General features: G+C 36.9%; 1 protein-coding gene across 1 annotated transcript in view; it reads left to right on the forward strand.

Annotated features, from left to right (window-relative positions):
- LOC127444711 (neuron navigator 2-like) overlaps positions 1 to 25954 on the forward strand; it is a 150070-nt gene that overhangs the window by 70708 nt on the left and 53408 nt on the right. Inside the window, exons 7-11 of the mRNA XM_051704262.1 lie at positions 2645 to 3764; positions 6691 to 6803; positions 7236 to 7344; positions 10679 to 11062; positions 18662 to 18784. Coding sequence (XP_051560222.1) covers positions 2645 to 3764; positions 6691 to 6803; positions 7236 to 7344; positions 10679 to 11062; positions 18662 to 18784 — 1849 coding nt within the window. The remainder of the gene's footprint in view (positions 1 to 2644; positions 3765 to 6690; positions 6804 to 7235; positions 7345 to 10678; positions 11063 to 18661; positions 18785 to 25954) is intronic.

Genomic DNA, 25954 nt, shown 5'->3' on the forward strand with positions numbered 1-25954 from the left:
ACCGCCTCTAAAGAAAATGTAAAAATCTAGTTGTATCAGCTCTCTCCCAACTTTAATCTCTATAACTAAGCCAGGTATTTTTTTCTTTATGACCTGCCCTCTCCTCTGCCCCCTCTTTCCTCACTCTTCCTATTGGAAGTCATTAGCGGTCTGACCCAGTTCTCTCCAGCTGGCATGGCTAATTGGACTTTAATCACTTCCTAATTGCTACTTTATTTCTGCTCTGCTCATTAAATGCCAAACTGAATGAGAGGAGAACACTGTTTTTCCCCACGTCAGATCATGAATAGATCACGATTTCCAGCAGTGATATGAAAAGTTCTTTCACAGAATGGTTGACAGTATTAACAAAGTTCATACATATTTTATTCCAAAGCTTAATAAACAGTAGACCATTTTTCTTATTTTGCATTGTTTTTTAAAATGATAAATAATGAACATTAGGAGCTCTGGCGATTCATTCAGTGTAATTATACATTTATAGCTTCATATAGCTTAACCGCAAAGTCTCATACTATATGAATTGAGTAATGTTGGTACAGTATATACTCAACTATATATATATATATATATATATATATATATATATATATATATATATATATATATATATATATATATATATTTTTTTTTTTTTTTCTCTGGCACTTTAGATGTTTTTTGGTCTGGACCACCAGCACACTGACAAAATAGAGAGAGCAAGATCTATAGAGGCACAATAAGGAGAGGGAGAGAGAGACTGAGAGGGAGTGTGAGAGTGGGAGATCTGGACGTGTAGAGAGACAGAGAGAGAGATGTTTAAATGAGGGCTAGAGAGAGAGGGATGGTGGGTTTCTGTGCGAGAACTCAACACTGTTTGCTGTCACAGTTTTATTTGGAGACTAACTTCTGAGAGTGCACTTAGCTGCTGAGACACTACAGGCCACACTGACCATGAAACTTGCGCACTTTAACAAATGGACCAGCCAGGTGAATGATTCTGAGATAAATTTGACTTGTATGATTTTCTTTTTGGAAACAGTTGAGTATTTCCTTTGGGTGAGCTATAAGCTAATTTCATTCTGAAAGCTTGTATTTTTTTTAATTCATTGGCCAAAAATGCTGTGTCAGATTGCACGATTGTTTATTTTTGTTTATTTTGTCAATGGCCACGTCATATTACCACTGGGTAATACTCGACTTTGATTCACTAATTATTATGGTTTTGCATGCTTATCTTCCACAGTTTATTTGTCAAGTATTCAAAGTTGGAAAGCTTTTTAAGTTTTGACTGTGTTTGTCAGATAGTACCGTAGCTAAATTTGGGCTGGATTGTCTTGAATGGACATTAAAATCATGCTTACTGTTTAAGTGTAAACAGTTTAGAGTGGATCTCAGCTGGGCTGTGCACATTACAGTGACACTGGCTCAGGAGTAACTAACCTTTTATGGGCTGGGAGAACAGTGTGAATACACATCCCTGGTTAAAATCCATCCTTTCCTTGCCTCTCTTCTTGTTTTTCTCAGCATTTGATTCAATTTGTTTTAACCCTACTATGGTCTTCATAAATAAGCCCTGCCTTTGGTCCTCCTGGTCATTTTTGACCGGAAATGGCAAAGGTAAAACTTTGGGTTTTTTTTTTGTTTGTTTTTTCATGATGGTAATGATACCATTACTTCTTCCCTGAAGTAATAACAATAAAATGATGTGCTTATTTTGGGATTTTATACAAATTTTATCTTATTTACATGTCTCAGTTTTATCAGTCATTTGCATATGCAAATAAGCAAACTTATGAAACATTTGTACAATGAAAACTTACACTTCTATAAGTTGAAACATGAGGAAAATTTTTGAATGTGGCATATATTGGAGGCAGATTGCTGCCATCTGGTGAACAAAATATAAATAACATGACTTGAAAATCATGTTGTGACAATAATATCCAGTAGATGGCTGCAGTGTTCTATGCAGCCACCTACTGTGTTGTCTGATCACTTGTTTTTAACCCAATTTTATAATTTATCATAAGTTATGCATTTGTAAATTTATATTTAGTCACTACTATTAACTATATTTCTGTCAAAGTGTAGCATTTTAAAATGGATTATTTAATTTCTGAGTGTGTGTGTTTAGTATTGTTTTGTATAGTTTTATTTGAAAAATAAAAAAAAATGCTCTGTGTTATAATCTCACCAGTTCATTTTTGTGTGTGTGATTGGGTGTATATTTTTTGCACTCTGGATGTTTTATAGTCTTACCCTTTAATTTTGCTGTGTTTTTGCCTGCATTGTGGCTAATTTATTGATTGTATTTGACAAAAAAAATAAATTGCTCTGTGTTATGGTCTTTCCCATTAATTTTCAATGGTCGATCAATTTTGACCACGAAGACAGAAGGTGTTTATTTATTTATTTATTTTTTTATGTTCAGATGGCAAGTGGAGGAAAAGTCACCAAGTCTTGTACCGCAAGACTTGTTTTTTTTTTTTTTTTAAATCAGCGAAAGTGATTCTGGTAAAAAATGATCGAAGACCATAGGAGGGTTAATATTTGTGTTACATCCCTTTCAGGATCTTCAGTTTCCATTTCTGCCCATCTTTTATCTTTTAATATTTCACTTCTGTTGTGTTTCAACACCACCTATTTTGTCATTTCCTTCCAGAATCATCCGAGAGTGTCACCTCACATCCTAAAGGCTTGACTGAGCACGCTCCGTCACCCCTTGTGACCACCTGCACCTCTGTTAGCACCAGCACTGTGGCTTTACCATCCTCATCGTCAGCCATCCCCCAGCCCAACTCTAGTAGCAAACCTTGGAGAAGCAAATCTCAGAGCGCCAAACCCACCACTACCTCCATCAAGGCAGATGTTCAAGCCAAGCAGCCTGTGCCTGCAGAACCGCCCCCTAAAGCTCTGCCTCAGAAGTCCATGTTGGAGAAACTCAAACTTTTCAACAGCAAAGGAAGCTCCAAGTCTTCCACGCAAACAGAGGGTGCTATTACACCAACGGCAGGAGGGAAAGATGCCGGTTTGGTTTTGGAAAGAGTAGAAGCTGGTTCGAATAAAGAACCTCTGGAGGAAATTGATGGAAACGTCAGACCCGGCTCGAGTGCTGTCACGATGACAACCAGCAGCCCAAAGATTGCTTTGAAGGGCATTGCACAACGGACCTTTAGTCGGGCGCTCACAGCGAAGAAAGGCTCAACTAAGGCAGTGGATAAAGAAAAGGAAAAAGAAAAAGAACGAGCTAAGGAGAAAGATAAAAATGGAAAAGAGGGGTTGAAGCATGTCCTTGCCTCGGAAAAAACAGAGGAAGTTAATGAAGAAGTCATTGCTTCAAGTGGCGTTGCTTCTTCTGAGGCAGAGCCCAGGAAAACCTCTAAAATCGCAAGCCTGATACCCAAAGGTAGCAAAGCAGGCGGTACCAAGAAAGATGGCTCTGCCCCTGTGCAAAGCGGTATCCCAAAACCAGGAAGTAAAACCACAGGAAACGGAGCAGTGAAAAGCTCAGCGTTGCCCCACGGTGGTAAAGACAATGAGAGGCCACGCAGTATGCGTCTTGGAGGAGGTCTGGGACTTCACAGGGACAGGCGAAATTCCTCATCCTCTTCTAGCCTGGCTTCCACTGAGGGCAAAGCACATCAAACACACAGCGCCGCCCCAGTGGCCAACGGAAGCAGTACACAATCGACAGCCAGCAACACAGTCAGTGTGCAGCTCCCTCAGCCCCAGCAGCAATACAGCCATCCTAATACAGCCACCGTTGCACCCTTTATGTACAGGTAAGACTTACTGAAACTTTCTAATACTTACTGGTCTTACTGAGACCAGGTTTTGATTGTTAACTTTTGAATCATTTGAGATAAATATTTAGTGCTGTTTTCAAGGCAAGCATCACTACTACTATGGCTCATACTTAAGCCCAAAGTATACTTCGGTCAGATGCGAACACTATAGCGTATTTTGACGATGTCATGATGAAATAAATAAATTAATTTCAATTAATTGTTCATCTGTCTTGCATTTATCAGTCATCATTCATCTGGGAAATGAATCTGTGATCATTATCCATAAATATCAAAGAAATGTCAATATTCAATGGATCTACAGTCATCGTTCTATATGGCCCGAATCAAGATTGTGACGTTTTTAGTCCAGCCCCTAGTTACCTTTATCTGATTGACGTGCGTCACCCACGGCAAGATGGCGGCGGCTGTCAGGTGGCATTGAGTGTACCTCGCAGAGCTCCTCTTGAAGACTGCCGTGGCCATTTATTGTTTTATCCATGGCAAGAGTGCTTACCATCAGCATTATACTGTGATCGCGCATCCTGGATTAAGCAAAGGAAAGTATCCTCGTCATTATGTGACTAGCTTACAGTCGTTGAGACACTGCAGGGAAAACAGTAATGCGAGTGTATAATTCCAAAACCTGAACTGGATTGACGGAGTGGGAGCCTCCATCCCTGTATATACCAATGCCTAAGAAGTCCCGGAAAATGTGTACCAGACTATTAAACAAAGAGTCCTGACTAAAATTTTTCTTTTTTCTTTCTTCTTTCCTCTCTAACCAAAAGTCAAATTTGAGACACTTGAATTTGCTGAATTTTGAATATACAGATTTGAATGCAAATCCTTATCTGAGTCCTGTTGTGTTTAATGTTCTTTTTTCTTTTTATTTAAGAGTGGTTATTATTGGTATTATTGCATTGATTACTGGTGTGTAACATCCTCATCTCATTAAGTTATGGGTTTTGTGTAAGACACAAGATCTTTGTATGTTTTCTTTACTTTGAGACTTAAACAATGACCTCAAACTTAAACTAATGACAGAAATCCTTTCTGGCACCCCAGCATATAAAACAACCCAAACTAAGAGTCTGGAAAACGTTACAGTATGTGTACAGGACGTGTGATGCAAATTTCGTCATCAGCAGAGTGCTTGTGCACTGAACGTATGCTCCCCGATTTTTCTTACCACACTTACTCTGAACATGCAGAATGCACATGTGCCTATAATTATCTGCACTAATTAGTGGGTCCACAAGGGGGCAGCAATCACAATTGAGCCTTTGCTGTCACGAAGTAGAGCTAGAAGAAGATGTAATCGCTGTTGAACATTAAGAGACGAAGGTAGAAACAAAAACAGTGGATGTTCACGTCAAGAGTGCATGTGTGAGGAGGTCTGGGCAAACCTGCATTTGTATTACTTGAGTCTGAAGGAGTATAAAGACATCTTTATGTGTCTAAATTCATGAATAGTTCAGTATCTCATAGCAGTCATAGTGTACATGCGCCAAATGCCCGTGAATGCGCACACAGTCAAATTAAGTATATTTGAAAGGCTACAGTCTGACTGTATGTAGACGCTAAGCGTTTGTGTCAAAACCAAAGTATACTTTGGGCTTTAGGGTTACAGGCATTTTCATAACTTGGCACGTGAATGATATCTCAAATTGTATGGATTATTGAAGAGGGGCTATTACTTTTTTAAATGATCAGACTTATGATTTTCACCTGGTGGATGACCAGTCATACGCTCAACATCATGTTTCTCCCTTACAGTGACTTGTTAGTGACTCTTGAGCTGTCATAGAAATGCAGACATACATATGTTTAACATTTATTCTGCATAAATAATATTATTTGAGAAATATGTTATGTACTTAATAGCAATAAACTTAAAAGAATAGTTCACCCAAAAATGACAATTCTCTCATCATTTACTCACCCTCATGCCATCCCAGATGTGTATGTGACTTTTCAAATTAAGATTTTTAGCAGAATATCTCAGCTCCTTAGGTCCACACAATGTAAGTGAATGGTGACCAATACTTTAAAGGTCCAAATATCACTTAAAGGCAGCATAAAAGTAATCCATACAACTCCAGTGGTTAAATCCATAACTTCAGAAGCGATCAACAGAGCTGAAATATTCTTCTAAAAATCTTCTTTTGTGTTCTGCAGAAGAAAGTCTGGGATGCTGTGAGGTGAGTAAATGATGAGAGAATTTTCATTTTTGGGTGAACTATCCCCTTAAGTGAAAGTCAGTAACTGTAATTTGATAACAAAACAAAAACAAAAAATTCAAATGTTATGTTTTGACAATAAAAGTAATTATATTACATAAACTAATTACTTTGTAATCAGATTACACCAACATTGGTAAACAACCAGTCAGTACACCCTAGCTACCTCCTGGAAACATCAAAGCAACCACACAGAACTCTCTAGCAAACACATAACATGCTAAAAACCAATCAGAACACCTTAGCAAATGCATAGCAAGGCCTGGCAACCAATATCAAAACCCTAGCAGTGTGGCAGTGGGTTTTGCTCAGAAAAGTGGAAGCACAATTTTTTGAAGTGTCCTTATTTTATAGTCTTAAGTCTCTTATTGATTTGCTTCATATTATGAGACTATTTGCATTAGAAAACTCATTGCTAACCACCCTAGTAAGTGAACATGCATGCTCACATGTGTATAACGACTCCCCGTCCGGCTCAGCTGTAAAAAGTTTGACTGGTATTTCCTCTGAAACATACTCTTTGCCCTGTGTTTGTTTTCCTAAAAGGATTCTGTTAGTCAGGCCATGACCAATTCTAGCCAAACTGTCACAGGGAATAAGTGTGTAATGTGTAAGTTCATCTACATGACTGAAAGGTTTTTATTTATTTTTATTTTTTATTTTGAATGCCTCTTTTTTAGGTCTCAGAGTGAGGCAGATGGAAACGTTAGCACAATCCCGAGTTCTGGATGTCTTGGTAGTGACTCCAGCAGCTTGAATAAGATCAACCAGACTTCTACAGAGGACCTGTCAGGTAACTTTTTCAATATTTAATGAGGGGTGAATTTATTAATCTGATAGCTTACAATTTTTTTTTTTTTCATAATGATGATCTATATGTATTAACGAATGTTGCTAATTTTGAGGTATTGTTGATTGAGGTTGATTGAAGTTCTAAAGATTTGTTTCCATGCAATACACTGTAAACCCTAATGCTCAAAGGAATTAATTGTATTGAGTAGGGAAAAATTAAATCATACAAATTAGTCCAAATACAATAACCTTGATGACTATTTAGAACTTTCTTTTTCTTTTGAATTCACGAAACTGACACATTTTAAGAAGCCAAAATTGTTTTATTGTCTCTTTAAATTTACATGAACTCTTAAATTGTCCAATTGAACGTAAAGATGTCAAGAACGGTTTACAGAAATAAATGACATAAATAATGATATATCATATTCAGGTGAAGATCCTGAGACCAGACGATTGAGGACTGTCAAAAACATTGCTGACCTACGGCAGAATCTGGAAGAGACCATGTCTAGTTTGCGTGGGACGCAAATCACGCACAGGTAGTAGCTGAAAATCGTATCTAATTTTAAAACCCCATTTTCCACATAGGTGTAGTAGACATTTATAAATATGTTATGTGACATTAAATGTCAAATGAGCTTTTTAAAGGAGAAATTGGTTAAACCAAATTAAATAGATTAAAGTAGTGCACGTATGAATAAGACATCATATGTTAACAGAGATACAGTATGTTTGAGGATATAGATGCTAATACGATTAGAAGCTAAATGGGAAATTGTCACTGGTGTTTTTTGATTAGATCTCTTGAGATGCAGACTGATTTACTGTGATATGTTTCAATTAGATCCTAAAAGGTTTTACAGCCTGATGCAATATGAGAACTTCCACAGGCTTCACAAAGGAACCATCTATAAACTGGGGCTTGAAAGAACCCTGAAACCAATACACTGATCTGAAAAACTAATAACATAACATCGATCTATAACCTATAATCTGTAACATCAAGAACTTCTCCAATCTCCAAAGAAGCATATAGCCAACTTAAAAAACCCTTTACACAGTGACCTGAACCTGAAGACCTGAAGGTGCTTCAAAGAACCATTGAAAACCCTATATTTTTAATAATTATTTTTAAATAATTTATTTTCAAAACAAAATGACGTGCCTTATTACACGTTTGGCTGCAGTTCTCAGTGAAATGTCCGGGGAGGGCACCAAAAGCGAGAGAAATGGTGTCGTAATCAGACGAGATTTTTAAGGTGAAAATTAAATGGAGGGTTTAATGATTAAAACGTATCTCCCTAAAACTCAAACCTAAACCTAACTAACAGTGTCCTAAAAGCAAATGAGAGGTGAACAAAACAAACATCCTTACCCTTAACCAACGCCTAAACCTAACCGATAGTGTCCTAAAACAAAATGAGATATGAAAATCACATTTTCTGAAGCAACCACATCATCTTGTGTCGCTTCTATGACACTTTTGTTTCACATGTCGGGCTTAATTGGTCTCGTACTACAGTCTTACTAAAAGATGCTAAACCCATTGGAATTAGTGTGTAAATGTAGGTGAGTCTATAAAGCAAGCGTTAAAATGTATAGTGTTTCGTTATCATTACATAACTCTGTGAGAGTAATAGTGTGAAAAATAAGTGTTTATGAAGTCATAATCAGCTGTTGTACTCGTGATTTGTGTGAAAGTATATAAAACACAGAATTGTTGTAGTGCCTCTGTTAATTTCACTAGTAAACTGCGATGAAATGTAGAATTCGGCACGTAGAAGTTTGCAAAAATGTTGTTATAGTAACATCCATACTATGAGACTAGGTTGGATAATTCTCTCATCATTTACTCACCCTTATGCCCTCTCAAACGACATACAGTATGTCTTTCTTCTAATGGAACACAAACTAAGATATTTTAATGGACATTTGATGTGAATATATACAATGAAAGTCAATGGAAACCAACACTTCCAAGCTTTATAAAGGACATAAGGGCAGCATTAAGGTAATTTAAACGACTTCTGGATCTCAGCTTGAAAAAATCAGAAAACGTATTTCCCCTAACCCTCCAACCCAAAGACACAGATTTTTTTTCTAGCAGTTCTTTTCTCTTTTGAGACAGTGATGAGTAACCATTCCTTGCTCAGCTTTTTTACAGTTGTCTGACTGTAAATGATTCTGTTTTTCAAAACGAATAGAGTATGACAGACCCCCCATATATGGCTGATGGTGTTCGAAAATGACTTCATGATGTAGCACTTTCTCCTTCTGTCTGCTCTTAAGAACTGTATTGTTGCTCTTCCTGAGTAGTCATGTATTTGACTCAGACTGTATTGCTATGATGCCATATTGCATTAACTGTGAAGTGCTTTTAAACTCAATTTTAGGGCAAAAGAGTGCATTTCCAACAAGGCATTTTGAAAAGGCATTTTGTTCCCTGAGGTGTCAGGACAATCAAAACAAAGAATTACTTGACTATGCCATAATTTTAAAGCACTATATTAGGAGTCCCAGCCCTATATTAAATGTAACTGAATCTGAGGCAAATACCAAGATACAGCTGCAATCAAAATTATTCAACCCCCCTGACCAGCAATACATTCTGGTGATGTGAATTAAAACACATCAACTAAAACCTAAGTAAAGAGTCAAAGTAAGTTTACCCAACAAAGAGTTCAGTTTACCCAAATTTTAAAATAAAAAATAACTAATTGTCTCCACAAATGTCATGTCAAAAATATTCAACCCCCAAAGTCAATCATTTGTGGAGCATCCTTTATCCTTAATAACAGCAAATAAATGTTTCAGGCTTCAGACACCTCTCTATTAGAATTTTTACACATTTCTCATGAGCAAAAGCTTCCAGCTCATTGACATTCTTTGGTTTCTGTGCTGCCACTGCTTCCTTGAAATCCCAACAAAGGTTTGCAATGGGATTTTAATGATGGACTGAAAGTGCCATTTAAGGACATTCCACAACCTATCCCTGAACCAGATTTTGGACAACTTGGATGTATCCTTGGTGTTATTGTCTTGCTGGAAAGTCCAGTGATCACCTAGCTTTAATTTACACACTGAAGGCATCACATTTTTCATGCCAAAATGGCCGGATACCAGAAAGAATCCATGGTGTCAGTCACTTAGTCCGGATAGCCGTTTCCTGCAGCCAGAAAACACCCCCATAACAGGACTGACCCACCTCCATGCTTGACTGTGGGGATGGTTTCGTTCTTGTCATCACCTTGTCATCTTACTCCAGACATACTGCTGACCCATGGGTCTAAAACTCATTTTCAGTTTAGTATCATACATCTATAAAACCTTCTTCCAGGACTCCACAGGTCTTTCCACATTCCATCTTGAATATTCAAGTCAACATTTTACTTGGTGAAGTTTTGCTTTCTTTCACACCCCAAGAAGGTTGCTGTTGTACCATATTTAAAAAAATGTATGAATGGTGCTGCCAGCTTTGTCTATTGGAAATTGAAGTGCCTTGGAAATGTACTTTTAGCCATGACCTTTCTTGTGTAGTGAAATAATCTCCTGAAATAATCTCTTTAAACTTTTTAAATAAAAGTTTAAAAATTCTGGGTCATCAGAAAAGCTTACCTTTGTAAATACTTACTGTCTTGGGGGGGTTGAATAATTTTGATTGCAACTGCAGCTTCTAAAATACCATACTAAAATAAAACTGTGGTAACTTGGTATTACCACCGCCATCATAAAAAAGAACCATGTTACTATATTTCCTGTAAAACAATTCCATCAATATTATCAAGCTAGACATGTGGTAATCGTTTGAAGCTGTTTGTTTAACATTGTTGATGCACTAAACTTTAATTGAGCATTAAATGTTCATTCACTCAGCACACTGGAGACCACTTTTGATGGCAGTGTGACCACTGAAACGAGCAGTCGCAGCATCCTCAGCATGGCATCTAGGTCTGCACCATTGTCCTGGGTGAGTCGCATGGGCCAGTCCAGTCCCCGTCTACAAGCGGGAGACGCACCCTCGGTCGGGAATGGGTACCAGTCCCGGAGCGGAGGGGTGACGTCCAGCCAGGGCCGATACCTGTACCAGGCTCCTCTCAGGAAGCAGCTGGCAGCACGTGGCAGCGCCCTCTGTGGCCTGGAGCTGGGAGACAGAGTGGAGGATCTGGAGCTGGCAGGCGTGGGTCTGGAAATGAGCGGCTACATGAGTGATGGAGATGTGCTGGCGAAGAACACCCGGGCTGATGAGCTGACCAGCGGGTGAGTGTGAAATGTTTTTATTGTTTGTTAATGGGTCAATGATGTGATGCTAATTTATTTTTATTTTTTTGTCTGAATCTATTAAAGGTGAAGTGTGTAGCTTTCTTGATGTTAAAATACTTTCTCCTATCCCAGCTTATTATGCAGAGGCAGCTATAAGTAAGCCATTCGTAGGTTGATTTTCTGGAAACCTGGAAACACCGTATCTCTTTGGTGCTATAAAAATTGCTCTATTTATTTTGAGCAGCCTGTACTTGTTTACTTGACCAATGGCAGATGGGGGGAGTGTTCAGAAAAGCTGTTTGAAAACAATGCTTATTTTTGCAATTCTGTTTGGTGAGGCTACTGGCACAGAAATAACAAATTTCTGCTTTAAATGATTCAAAAAATTTCAGTTCACACAAAACAATTACTTGTATACACCTATATGATTTTAATTTCCGAGTTAGTCATTTTAATATGTTTTTGTCTAAAAAAAAATGTCTTAAAAAAAGTCTCATTATAAGCTGAAATTCTCGAAAAAAGAAAAATGTTGGCATTGATGAATGAATAGAATACAACAGGTGTATTGTTTTACTCTAAAAGCTGTTTATTTTCCACTTCACCGAGCGCGTTTGACATCTGGACCGCTGAAGGGAAGTCTGGTGGCTGCTCCCAGGTCCTAGTGCCTGCAGGATCCAATCTCTGTCAGTGTGATTTATACAGAGATGCGACTTAGAGTATATGTGTTTTGGTTTTTTTTTTAACTCTCAACAACACGATTTTGACCCGGCACGACTTATAGTCAGGTGCAACTTTATTTACGGAAAATACGGTAAATAAATACATAAAAAATTTATTTGCTGAATTAATTTGCAAGAACAAATGTACAATTTGGAAAAGATGCAAATTTGTTAGTTTTTCATTACCCAGTTAGCGCTTTTGTCACCTGTGACCACATTGTACAGCGTACCTATGTTACTCGCATTTTTTGCATACCCGAATTTCAAACATTATTAGTAAACGCTACTAAGACAGACAGAAAACATCTTGAAAAGGAAAACTATTGATGATGGTTATTTGGGATAGTGGTGTTTTGTGCTATTTTTTAATCGTAAAAAGTGTGCCGTGGAAGAAAAATTTGGGAAACACTGATTTACTCAAGTGAGACATATTTTTTGTTTTTTTGTTGGTCCTGAACCAATCATAGTCCTAATCCTTATATTAGTCCTAATCCTAACCTTAACATCAGAGGACTATGACTGTGCAATCATCATCTCTTATTACTGTAATAAGCAGCAAGTTTTCAAATTAATAAGGCCAATGAACCTTAGAATGTGGACATGGAATATGTTGTGTTTTACTGCAGAGTAACCACTAGAGGGCGATAGTGTTTTTTATATTTATGCATTAAGATGCTAGACCTTTTCTCAGGTTAACCCTTTTTAATTTGGAAATTATAAATGGGTAAAACATGTTCCATTGCAAGCACTCTGAAGCACTTAACTATACAAAGAAATATTAGTACAAACCTTACATAATTCTTAATATCTAATCTAATCAAATCAAATAACCTACTCGCAGACACTGAATCTGATAACGTTATGTTGGTTCTCATGGGTAGGTTTTAAATCGGAGGTGTATGTGAGATACACTTATGATGTCTAATGACGCAGGTGAAGGCATAAATACAATAAACACTGTCACCTTGGGCCATTTGGGCATGAATAAAAGGGTCTTCAGCATTTAATACAAGCATTTGATATCCCATGTACTGAGTATACAGACTGAATGGGCGATGTAACGGTGATTTAACGCTCCCTTCATGCTCAAACAAGCTCTTTGCATACCTTGACTGTGATAGTGTGCAATTTAAACCCTTTCTGTTCTTATTTCCCTCAATCACACTCTTCCTGTGAGGTTTGAGAGCTACAGAACGTTCTAGCGCTTCTAACATTACCAGATTATAGAGAACAGGCCAGGTGTCAGGATGCAATTATATCTGGCTTTAAACCCTCATGTCTAGATTCAAAATAATGATTACTTAAATGAGAATTAATGTGCCATTTAAATGTCTGAAAAAAATCCAGACATCAACATCCTGTTACATGAATGCACATTCATACATATTCTTTCTCGTTTTCACAATTGTGACATTCTGAATGTGGAACCCTTAACCCTGTCATATACCTGAAAGGTCGAGAGGAATCTCCTGTGTGCTTTGATAAACATCTCTTTAACCAGAGGCTCCCCTGCACAATAGATGATGTCATTAGCATTTAGGTATTGTTAGGGGAAGTGAGATTGCTGTTTGGTGTGGGGGGGGGGGGGGGGTATAGATATTCATAAAATGAAGCACATCTTTAACAAGTTTAAACCAGACCCCTTACGTAAAGAGGCTCTCATGGTTCTGTTCTTGGATCCGATTTCCGAAGTCTCAATCAGACGTTTTCACAATCCAAACAGAAGCAAGACTTATGGGTAAAACATTTATGAATGTTGCCCCAGGCTAAGTATGAACATTCAGGTTAACCCAATATGATCTGCTTCCTCTGTTGTGTTCTTGTCAGAACTTTGACAATGGAGCTACAGGGTTTTGACTTTACATCATACATACTATATCATGCTGAGATGGATATGGTCTCCACATTAATGAAAAAGAAAGAGATACACATTCCAATTTCAAAACAAAATTCCATCAAATTGAATTGAGTAATCATTAGTAAAATAAAATAAAAAACCTAAATATTTAAAGTTTTATTAATTTAATTTTGTTAAGCATTACAAAATTTTATTTGTTGGCATTTTGTTATGAAATTGAAATGTGTATATCTTAAAAAATGGCTAACATATATATATATATATATGTAGTACGTAGGCTGGTACACATGTTAGGCCCTGACATTCCAGTGAAGTAAAGATGCATTTAACACAAGAAAGTGTGCCATCTGTGGTAGTGAATATTGGTTAAAGGAATAGTTCACCCAAAAATGAAAATTCTCTCATCATTTTCTCACCCTCATGCCATCTCAGATGTGTATGACTTTCCGTCTTCTGCTGAACACAAATGAAGATTTTTAGAGGAATATCTCAGCAATGCAAGTGAAATGTGACTTCAATCAATATTTAAGTCCTTTTTTACTATAAATCTCCACTTTCACTTTCACTTCCACATTCTCTTCTTTTATTTTTGGTTATTTGCATTGTTTGAGCATATCGCCATCTACTGGGCAGGGAGGAAAATTTAGAGTAAAAAAGGACTTAAATAGTGATCTGTTTCACACCCACACCTATCATTTCGCTTTTAAAGATATACATATATTTAATCACTGGAATCGTATGGATTACTTTTATGCTGCCTCTGTGGGCTTTTTGGAGTTTCAGTGTTCTGACTACAGTTCACTTGCATTGAATGGACCAACAGAATTATATTTCTATATCTTAATTTGTGTTTTGCAGAAGAAAGAAAGTCATACACGTCTGGGATGGCATAAGGGTGAGTAAATGATGAGAGAATTTAAATTTTTGGGTGGACTATCTCTTTAAAGTTCAACCGTAGTATAGTCTCACACAAGCAAAGGGAATTTAGGGCTTTTAGTTTGTTCAGCCTTTTGTGTTTGTGTCGGTGTTTGTCCACAAATAAATGGTGTGCTCCAATAAGTCAAAATGTACATGCAAAGGCCTTGGTGTTCCTCTTCAAACAAAGATATTAGTGGTCAGGTCACGCATATAGTCACTGTTTACACACAATAGTTTCCAAGGTGTGAATTTAAAAACCTGCAATTGCACGATAACTAGTCATTTTATTGATAGTAATCACTAATCTCATAATTTATCATTGCTGAAGTATTAAACCTTAAACAAAAAAATAAAAAGGTTAACAACTTGCATATGAATGTGTGGTTTTGACTAGGATGAGCAAGAAAGCAAAGAATTCTGCAATGGCCAAACACTTTTCATATGTGTTTAAGCTAAAAGGAAGTCGTGCACAGGTTTTTGGAACTACTATACAACATTTTATTCATTCAGAGGCAGTTTTCTTTCTCAGTCTTTGAGTATATGCCTTGTCCTCAGACCTCTGTATTAAATACGTTTGAAAAGCCCACTTTTCTTTTGTCCTTTTCAGTGTCTCTGTAATATATAATTTTCCAGAATTCTTGTTTTAATGTTCCGCATTTAGTGTCAATTAATTTATCTCCCTACCTTTCGTAACATCTTTGTTCTTTAACTGTCGCCATCCTCTCTTCTCCTCAAATGTCAAGCTCAAACATTGAATCTACATACTGTATATGGCATCAGTTTAGTGTTGGATGTCTTTTTCCTCTCTGAAATTTCTTTGCTGTTCCCTCTCTCTCACTCCCCTCTTCTCTTTGTGTGCTGCCCCTCTCCCAAAACCCCTCCAGGCTCTCATGGTCCGTTCTGCTCACGGATGTGGGGTTGTGTTTACATGAGGGTGTGTGTATGTTCAGGAAGGGGGTGGTTGGTTTAGCCTCCTCCCTCATCACTAAACAGTCCAGCATACTGGCACAAATTTCAGCCAGACGCACACATGATAGAAGCAGAGAGACATGGACTGAATTCCATAAACATAGAGAAAACAAATGCAAAATATTCATAACCACACATGCGCATACACACACTAACACAAACACATAGTAGATTAAGAAAGTGTATATAAGAGGAGATTTCAAACCATTGACATCGCAAAAGATCTTACCTGTTCAGTGGTCAGTCATGTGTTTTGGTGAATGGATCTAAACCTGATGGAAGTTTAACAGTGAAAGGTACGTCTGCTGTTCTGTAAGCCTGGCTTTGTTACATCACCATTATTGCTTTAAAAGGTTACTGCTCGGCGTAACCCAGTTTTTTGTAATAGCAATAAATTGTGGTTTTAATTACTTCTACACTTACAAAATGTTTAAACATTTAGACCCACTATATATTACTACTATATACTTAAGCGTTTGATACAATATACCTATGTACATATGTTTTGTTGCATTGTACTTACATTTAAAGTACCTACATTTAATTATATCTGTAGTTATACTGTTAACCTTACCTATAACCCTAAACCAACCCTTTCCCAAAACCCCTAACCTAACCCTAAACCAACCTTTAACTTAACCCTAAACCAACCCTTACCCAAACCCTTAACCTCCTAAACCAGTACTTAAATTTCAGTTGCAGAAAATGTGAATCTTAAGAAAAATTTTCAGAACAACATGTAGTTACACAATAAATACATTGTATTATATGTATTTTAATGTTAGTACATAGTAGTTAAAGACACCTAATCATGGTATCCCATGGTACTGTGTATGAGGGTGAATCTCATTAAAATGCAATTTAATTTAATTTTTTTTTTTTAACACCAAAATCAACAGAACAAAAGTTTACTGTACATAAAGTAAATTAAGCTTATATTTTTGGACCTCTAATATTTTTGTTGATTATTTAATTGTCAACTTTTTAATAAATTAATTGTTATTTAATTAATGTAAATTATACTGTGCTGGATTTTAAAGGTAAAAGTCACATAGAGACAGCATTTTACTTTGACTTAACTTTTATACTTTTGATATTGATGTCCTTATGATATCCATCAATACTTACAATCTCAGCAATGAGGAGAGAAATTGAGAGTTGGTGGTATTTAAAGGAAATTCATGCTTATAAACCCACAGTATTCTTTCAGCTTGTTCTCAATATGATGTGACAGGAATTTACAAAAAGATGCGCTGTACCGACTCTCTCTCACACACACACACACACACACACATGCACACACACACCTGCCTTACCTTGCATAAGCCTGTTTCAGCTTTAACTGAAGACAGAAGATTTTATAGCAGTTGTCCTGTGGGAACAATAGGAGAGTGACTGACTGCTAACAGTGAGGAATATGTTGACAGGGCAATTATTTGGGCAAGTATCCGGTTTAGAGTGGCCTTTCACCTGCCTAAATCAAATACACCTATGAATGAATGAATCAATGGATAAAGGAATTAGCGATTGAGTAAAAAACATGGTTAGTTTTACATTCATACAATACTTTTGATGTGAGTTAGTGTCTGATTTTACATGTTTTTTTTTTTTTTTTTTCATGGATAACCAGGCTAACTTTGTAAACTGATGAGTTCAGTTACAAGTCAAGTCAAATTGGTTTATTGTTTGCTAAGATAAGTTTTAAATCAGACAAAACCTACCTTTTGAGACATTCTTAGATGTCCTGAAATCAATTCTGTTAATAAAGTGTGTGCATGTGTGTGTATGATCACCAGCAATGGCTAGTGAAGTCTTGTCTAAAGACTTGATGGATCTTTTTTCCTTTATCTAAACAACACTGGATGGCATTGTGTGAATGTCATGAGAGCAATATTAGCTGAAGGTTTCATCTAGTTAAGACTGAGTTACCCATTTCTAGTTCTGCTGCTGATCTTTCTCATTGTACATCCCACTTGCCCCCAAAAACAATCAGAAAGATCAAAGACTGAGCTGAGTGTCCTTAATGACCCTAGTCACAGAGTTCATTCCTTGCATTATTATTAATTTATTACTAAAACAATATTTCAAGCATCAGTATACAAAATTTGGTTCTGCAAATTAAGGAGATAGTTCTCCCAAAAATGAAAATTCTCTCATTATATACTTACCCTCATGCCATCCCAGATGTGTATGACTTTTTTTCTTCTGCAGAACACAAATGAAGATTTTTAGAAGAGTATCTCACCTCAAATACTCCATACGATGCAAGGGAATGGTGACCAAAACTTTAAAGCTCCAAAAAGCACATAAAGGCAGAAATAAAGGAATCCTTAAGACTCCAGTGGTTTAATCCATGTCTTCTGAAGCGATCCAATCAGTTTTGGGTGAGAACGAACAAAAATATAACTCCTTTTTCACTATAAACCTTGACATCAGTAGTCTCCTTGGAAATCATTATTTCAAGCTCGATTACACTTCTTATAGTGCCGTCTAGCTCTGCACATGTGTCAAGCACTAGGAAGTGTAATTGAGCTTGAAATCATGATAGTGCCTAGAGACTGCAATGGCAAGATGTACAGTGAATAAAAGAGTTACATTTTGGTCTGTTCTCACCCAAAACCGATTAGATAGCTTCTGAAGACATGGATTAAACCACTGGAGTCATATGGATTACTTTTATGCTGCCTTTATGTGCAAATTGGAGCTTCAAAGTTCTGATCACCATTCACTTGCATTGTATGGACCTACAGAGCTGAGATATTCTTCTAAAAATCTTCATTTGTGTTCTGCAGAAGAAAGAAAGTCATACATATCCGGGATGGATTGAGGGTGAGTTAATGATGAGAGAATGTACATTTTTGGGTGAGCTATACCTTTAATAAGCACTGCAATGAATTTGAGCATTTACAGTCTGTATTTCAAATTGACTTCTGCATCAAAATGGATCATTGCTGCTATTAGTTTATTATTTTAAATTATCAGTGCTTAATTTAATTCTGTGAACATATGATTTCATTATTTTTGAGTGTTCTTAATTTCCTGTTTTAGTGTTACATTAACATCTTTCAATTAATGTGTACTGTATATAAAGCAAAGAGTTGATGCTCTCTGTCTTTCCCTTTCTTCTGTCAGGTACATGACGGATGGCGGATTAAGTCTGTATACACGGCGGTTGAACCAGTTGCCGGATGGCATGGCAATGGTACGGGAAAGTTTACAGCGCAATGCCTCCACCGGACAGGGAGACGCAGACAGGTACATCCCTTCTCCTTTACTTTCTTCTGATCACGATCAATACCAATGCTGCTATGTCACTGCTCGAAATTTATAATGATACAAGTATTGGCTGAATTTACTGCACATTAATTTTATGAGCTAACTGTCGCATTTGTGCAAAGAATGACTTGCTAGTAGTTGTTTTTTTGCCTAGTGATCTTTGTTTTCTACTTAGTGTTCCTTGTTTTTGAGTAGCTTTTGTTGAAGCTTTCCTCATATGCACATGCTCGTAACACATAAGAGCCATAGGTATGCATGTTCCAATCCAGACATCATCATGTCCTGATAACACAGAGAGCAACAGTCTGGTTCCAGGAGTAAAAATCCCATTCATTTTCTCCATAGCCAAAGTCATTTTTAACAATAACTTAGAAACCTTCAAAGACAGACCTACCATGAACTCCGAGGTTGTTAATGCATGGTATATGCTTATGTTGAAGTCATTAGTCTGCATTATTTCAAGTATTTTTTTTTTTTAATGTGTTTGATAGTTACATTTGTTGTGAAAAACTACACTACCCATAATCCAGCAAAGACAGATCCACCAATCAGAAAAACGTGGTCAAAAAAGTGCGCCAAAAGAGCTCTGCAGCGACCGCCCATTCCCATTACGCACTGTGAATGCTGCAATCGAGTTGGTCTACCAACTCTCTCAAATTACTTATATATTTCTATAATTATAAATATTTTGCAATATACTTACAATATATTGATTCTATGCTAATAATTAACAACTTAAAAAATCGATTGTTTTTTATATTTTTCCATCATTTTTATTTGATTACATCATTTTCATTGCTTCATGCAATTGTAGTTTATTCCCTCATTAAAACTGTTCACAGTACATGTTCAAAGTCTTGTTTTTAAACTTTATCTTATTGTCCGATTTTCAAATACCTTTTTACTTCAAATCGAAGTTTGTAATGTTGTGATTCATCTCAGAACTGTATAGTTTGGTTCATGGCTCTCAACTCTTTTATGTATTACTCCCTATGGAAAAAAATAAATGATAAAAAAAAAAAAAAAAAAAAACACTTTCGGAACCAATGTGGCTGAATAAAATGGACGGGCACTGTTGTGATCTATTGCATCTTTCTCCCTTTGTAATTATTAAGTAATTTATTAATAAAATACATATTTTTTAAGTAAATAAATTATTCAGCAAATGTGCAGTGGATCAGTATCATTCACTCAACCAGTGTGCCTATCCTGTTTTATTGTTGTCTGAATACATCCCTATCACAGCTGCATTAGTTTTGGCTGCAGTAGGTGTATATTAAGGTCCTTCTCAGAGTTGCACTCATTTCACAACGGGAAATCTTTTACTGGAGGAGGCTGTTGCTGATGGCATGCTTCATTAAAAAAGAAAAGAAAAAGAAATGCCTTCTATTGAGTTGAGATAGCATGAACAACTCACTTTCAAAAGAACGAAAACAACCTAAATCATGGCTTTGCCACCACAAGCCTCTCCGCAGCAGATCTGGGCTGTAGTCTGTGGGTGGAACCCCACCAAGTGGGCATGAATGCCCCCTTTAAAAAATCAGATTTAATTAGCATGTGTATTTATATGCATTTGAGTCATTTTGCTGGTGGAGGGACAGATCAGAGCATGAGCTAGATGAGATGTCACTCATAAGAATTAGATATTATGTCACCACATATAGTCCTTCAACTAGAGGGGAAAGAAAGTTTTAGTTTATCATTTGTGAATATTTTCATTCTGCTATACTGTCCTACACATCCAAAGACAATTCAGTTGGTAAACACCACCATTTGACTGTTGCCCAAACAATATTCCATATTCCGTTCTCATTTACATGCAGCTGTTACACTACATACAGAATTTAGAAGTACACATATTAGTGAACCAAAACAATTTTTGCCGTTGCTTACTGTACACAATGTTTAATGTACATTAGGGTGTGTGATTTCCCAGTCGTTTTATTTAGCATATTTGACATCTTGACAGCAACACAAATGTGAACAAAAAGATCCACCCCAGCCTGATTTGAATTTCATGCTGTCCACCAGAACAAAGGTTTGTGTCTCTGTATGGGACAATTTGCATGGATCTTTTAAAACCACATGTTGCTTTTAAATCCGAGCATGACTTCCACTGAACACTGCACAAAAAAATCCAGTTCTGAGACAATTTCCAGCCATATTATGTCTAGGCAGTTCTGTTGGGGGTAGATATAGGGAGGGTTTACCTGCAGGTTTTTGGATACCCCAGAACCACACAAAATTATACATGCTTCACCCTCAATGAAGCGTTGCCTGTTTGGACTTGACCACAGGAAGAGCATACAGGGAATTTCCTTTCTGTCTTTCCCTCTCTTTATACCCCCCTTCCCTTGATTTTCTGTCATCCCATTTTGCCTGCCTGCATGTTTCAATAAGCAGGGCATATTGCATCTTCTAGATGAGATAGCTAGATTTGGTTTCTGTTGCTGGCGATAGAAAAATATACAGCAATAATGAAATATGTGTGTGTGTGTGTGTTGCAGTATAGTCTATGTTGGTGACTTGAGTATTTTAAGGGAGCATGTTCACACATTTTAAACATTTTCCCCACCGAAGTCCACTTAAGTCAAGGTGTTTTGCATCAAAACAGTCAGAATTTAGTTTTTGATGACCATTTTTCAGCAGCCTCACTCTGACAAGCTATATGTTAGTGTGCCTTTAAGACTTCTATATTTAAATATTCCGTTATGCTTGGCAAACCTCTTTATAATAGGATAGTTTACACTGTTGTCCATCAGAATGGGCCAAGTTGCTGATTAGAGGTAGAGCGATATACAGGACTGTTTGGCAGGGTGAGCAAGAGACAGACACAGTGGGTTTGGCATCAGGCCACAGAGAGGCGTTGATTTAAAATAAAAACAACAGAAAAAGGGGAATAAAGTGTCCAAAGGGAAAAGTGTCCAAAACAAAGGGGAATCTGGCATCCCCATGGTGCATGGGGCTGTGTGCAGGAAGGGTAGTGCAGACTGAGTGGGTAAGGCCCAGGAGCTAGTGGGTGGGGTCCAGCGGCTCCCCTCATAGGTTCCGAGGCATGTGGGGCGGCAGCTCTTCTTGAACAGCCCTCTTAAGAGGCGGGCCGACGGTGATCCATGGGAGGGGCATGTCATTCTGTCACCATCGGTTTTACCGATTAATCGGTGCAAATAGTTGCTTTTTGGAACTATCGGTTATTGGCACAAATCTATGCTGATTTAAAAAAATATATATATATATTATTATTATTATTATTTTTCCTCAGTTAGAACAGCTTGGTTCTACAGAAAAACAGCAGCCTCTAGAGGTGAAATAAAATCAATCACTGAAACCTCTTAAGGGTTCGCTGTATCTGAATCTTTAATCATTGACAGTATTTATTCATATTTTTATCCTCACTTCAATGCATATTTTTTAGTTTTTATTTTGATTAGATCAATCAAGTGTTCCAAATTGTAGCGAGGGCATGCAAAAAAAAATGCGACTATATGGAAAAGTGCCCCATCAGCACATACAGTACATTGTGTCTCCAACTTCATATATCGTGAATAATCATACAAAACATCATCTGGTGAAATATATGTTGGCTATAAAAAGCTTAATTTGGTAAATAATTAAATATAGAACATTGTAACAGACTCAAGTGGCTGTCATTTCAAAATAAGAGTCTTAATAAGTAAGTGTATTCTTGTTTATAGTTGAAATTTCCACTTTATGCACCAAATCTTCATTTATTTATTTTATTTTTTATTATTAGTTATTATTGGGATTTTGCACAAATTTAATTTCATCTGGGATTTTATTCATTTTGGACTCTTGAATTTGAATTTGTTTACATTCTGTAAATCGATTTTAAAAACTATTGGATGATTAATCAGTTATCAGCCTTTTCAACCACCTTAGTTCCTGTATCGGCAAAATCCACTATCGGTCAACCTCTATTGCTGATTACTGAACATAGTTTGATAATATGTAAATATAGGCAGTCATATGTTAACATGCTCATGGTTATGAAGTTAATAAACATTTTTGCCATTTTGTTTTAAATAGAGCTGTCAAAATTAACACGTTAACGCAAGCGATTAATTTAAAACATTTAACGCTTTATTTTTTCTTAACCGCGATTAATGCATTTACCAATTTGACATTAGATTCTGACATTTCTTGCTGGCCACCAGTGTCACTACACTGACGCACACACCACAAACACACACAACAGTGATTCAGTGATCAAGTGATGGAGAAAGGACCATACTTTTTGTACAAAACAAACCCAGATGGGACCTGTGAAAAGCTGCATTCACATGACTCGCTGTGACTGTCACATGACTGGAGTGAAGCATCCACGTCTCCCAGGCACCATGTTGCGTCTTACAGGACAGTTTGTATTATTGTAACAAGGATAATTTACGTGCGCTGTGCTAGCACTATAAGAAAAACAGGGTGTTCTCTGCAAGCGCTTTTCATGTGGAGTTCAAAACGGCGCGAATCATGTAAATGCAATTTCACGAATGCTGTAGCAAAGTGGATAGCTACGATTACTATTGTGGAGAACAAGGGTTTAAGAGATTTAATGCCCATCGCAATGAATATGCAAACTATGGGATCTAGTTCTTTCATTTAGTCAACCTCCCATTTTGACTTTGGAAAACGTTTAATTTTTAACGTTACTTGAATTGGTGCTATATTAGAACATTTCTATTGTTATACGGTGGAAAACTGTGTTTGGACAATCTTAATAAAACATTATTGTTACATATTGTTTTCTGAAAAGAAGAATATATTGAGTCAAATTTAAGCACTTTTGAAATTTGTGATTAATCACGATTAATCGTATGATTTTTCATAAACGTAATTAATTGCAGATTTCGAAAGTGCTTACATTTGACTATATAGTTATTTTCTTTTCAAAATGCATTTACTGTAGTTCCTTATTTGCAGTGGTAGCTCAGCGGTTAAGGCTCTGGGTTACTGATCAGAAGGTCGGGGGTTCAAGCCCCAGCACTGCCAAGATGCCACTGTTGGGCCCTTGAGCAAGGCCCTTAACCCTATCTGCTCCAGGGGCGCCGTATCATGGCTGACCCTGCACTCTGACCCCAGCCTAGCTGGGATATGTGAAAAAAGAAGAATTTCACCGTATATGTGCAAATGTATAATGTGTGATAAATAAAGAAAATTATAAAATTATTATAATTATAATTATAATTATAAATTAATTTTATATATTAAGCACTAGTTTAAATAGTCTTTTGTGGACTGGGGAGTGAGTGTTGTGAATGTTTATCATTGAACTAATTTATCGGAGCAAGAAAAATCTCAAACCTTCTCTCTCTCTCTCTCTCTCTCTCTCTCTCTCTCTCATTCTCTCTCTCTCTCTATGATGACACCATATGGAAATGAAAAATTAAACTTTTTGTTGCCATCAGTTAATAAGTCAAGTCATTTCTCTCTTTTGTTACACCACACATTCACTCTCACGACTCTCATTTTCCTCAGGATGAAATGCTATTATTCACAGCTCTGGTAATTAACTATGATTTCTATATAATATAAAATATAATTAACTCAAATAAGTTTTTATTTTCTGAGAAGGGGAAAGTATTACACAAGTCAGTAATTTAGGCTGAAGGGTAGATATAAGAGAGAAAGATAGCATGACAAAAGCCATGGGAAAGGCACAGCCGTGCACACATGTTTGAATGTGAGAGGTTTAAGGTCAGAGCACTTCAGGTGACCCCATTCTGACCTCTGGTCAACCTCTCTCTGTCTCTCTGTGCTCTCAGGAATCAACACCGACACACCAAATGACTCGTGTACACTTTTTAGAGAGTGCTAGGATAATTCAGGTTAGTTCAAATCCAGGGTTAGCTTTGGGGAGAATATTGGTTCAATGTGAATAGATTTGTTTAGGTGTGTTGGTCTTGTAAGGGAACATGATGTTGTGAGATCCTTGTTCCCTTTGTTTCTGTGGACCCTCCTTCTAGGGTTGTCATGATAACATAATCATATCTTACGATACTATACCAGCTAAAGTATCATGATACCACACGATAGTGTGTTAATTCTTAACACAGTTTTTCATAGCAAAGGTGGTTCTTAGAAACTAGCCATTCCACTTGTTGCTCCGGAAGTGGTGAAAATAACTGATTGGGGAGAAGAATTGGGAGAAGGGTTAAATGGACTAACTTGTTACCTAATACATTCTTAGTTTGACGTAAAAAAAAAATAAATAAAAAAAACCTTTGCCGCATCAAAACAGCCAGTTCAAACAGCAACGGCTTTAAACTTTTATTCCATTATTTCTGTGATTATTTGATTATTGGTAAAATAAAGATATTGTAATGTTGAAAAGACTGTTCTGAGCGGCTGTTTCATTATAGACCTTTTTCACAGACTTTGATGACGCGTTTCTGCCTTATTTAGCAGCGTAAATCTAGCAAACTTTTTTATATTATTTTTATTTTATTTTTTTAAATATTGAGTGTAAGTTTATAAAATTAGTCTTTGTGTTATATTACCCTGGAATTAGTTTAAAAAAATAAAATTATTACCACAGCTGCGAGGTGGTTTCGATTACAGCTGCTGAGAGAGTGACACTAAATCTGGCATCTTCTCCCATCAGTCTTAATCCACCGCACTCTATTTTTTTCTTCTTCTGGGAAGTCATTCAGATATAATAGTGACTTTTTCTTTTGCTCTTGGAGCAAATGGGTAAGTGAAAATAATATTTGCTGTGATCTCCCATTCACTCCCATTCACCGCTGTCAAAGTTTACCCTGCAATCGTTTACTTCTGTGTTCCAAAACCCGGAGTGTGAAAAAAGTCTATTACAACCGCTTCAGCCCCTCTCTCCTGGTAAACAGCAGTGCGTGTGCAGATTACACACACACACCGGTTTGATCACAAGGCTCAGGGACGTGATCTAATCATAAGTGTGAACTTTGCGAAGTTACCACCACCATGCATTTGTTCTTGGAAAAAAATTAAACGAGTGCAACGTTCGATTTTTCAGAGAAACTGTACATTTGTAAATGTTAAGATAAAGCATTTAGGTTAAATTAAGTGGCACTAACCTGTGTGTATTCTGCAGAAGCAGTGGGATGTGTCTAAAGGTGTTTAATAGGGTTGCTGGTGTTTCCCCCTTTGGCTTGA

The sequence above is a fragment of the Myxocyprinus asiaticus genome, chromosome 1 (genome assembly GCF_019703515.2).
Source record: "Myxocyprinus asiaticus isolate MX2 ecotype Aquarium Trade chromosome 1, UBuf_Myxa_2, whole genome shotgun sequence".
Classification (NCBI taxonomy): domain Eukaryota; kingdom Metazoa; phylum Chordata; class Actinopteri; order Cypriniformes; family Catostomidae; genus Myxocyprinus; species Myxocyprinus asiaticus.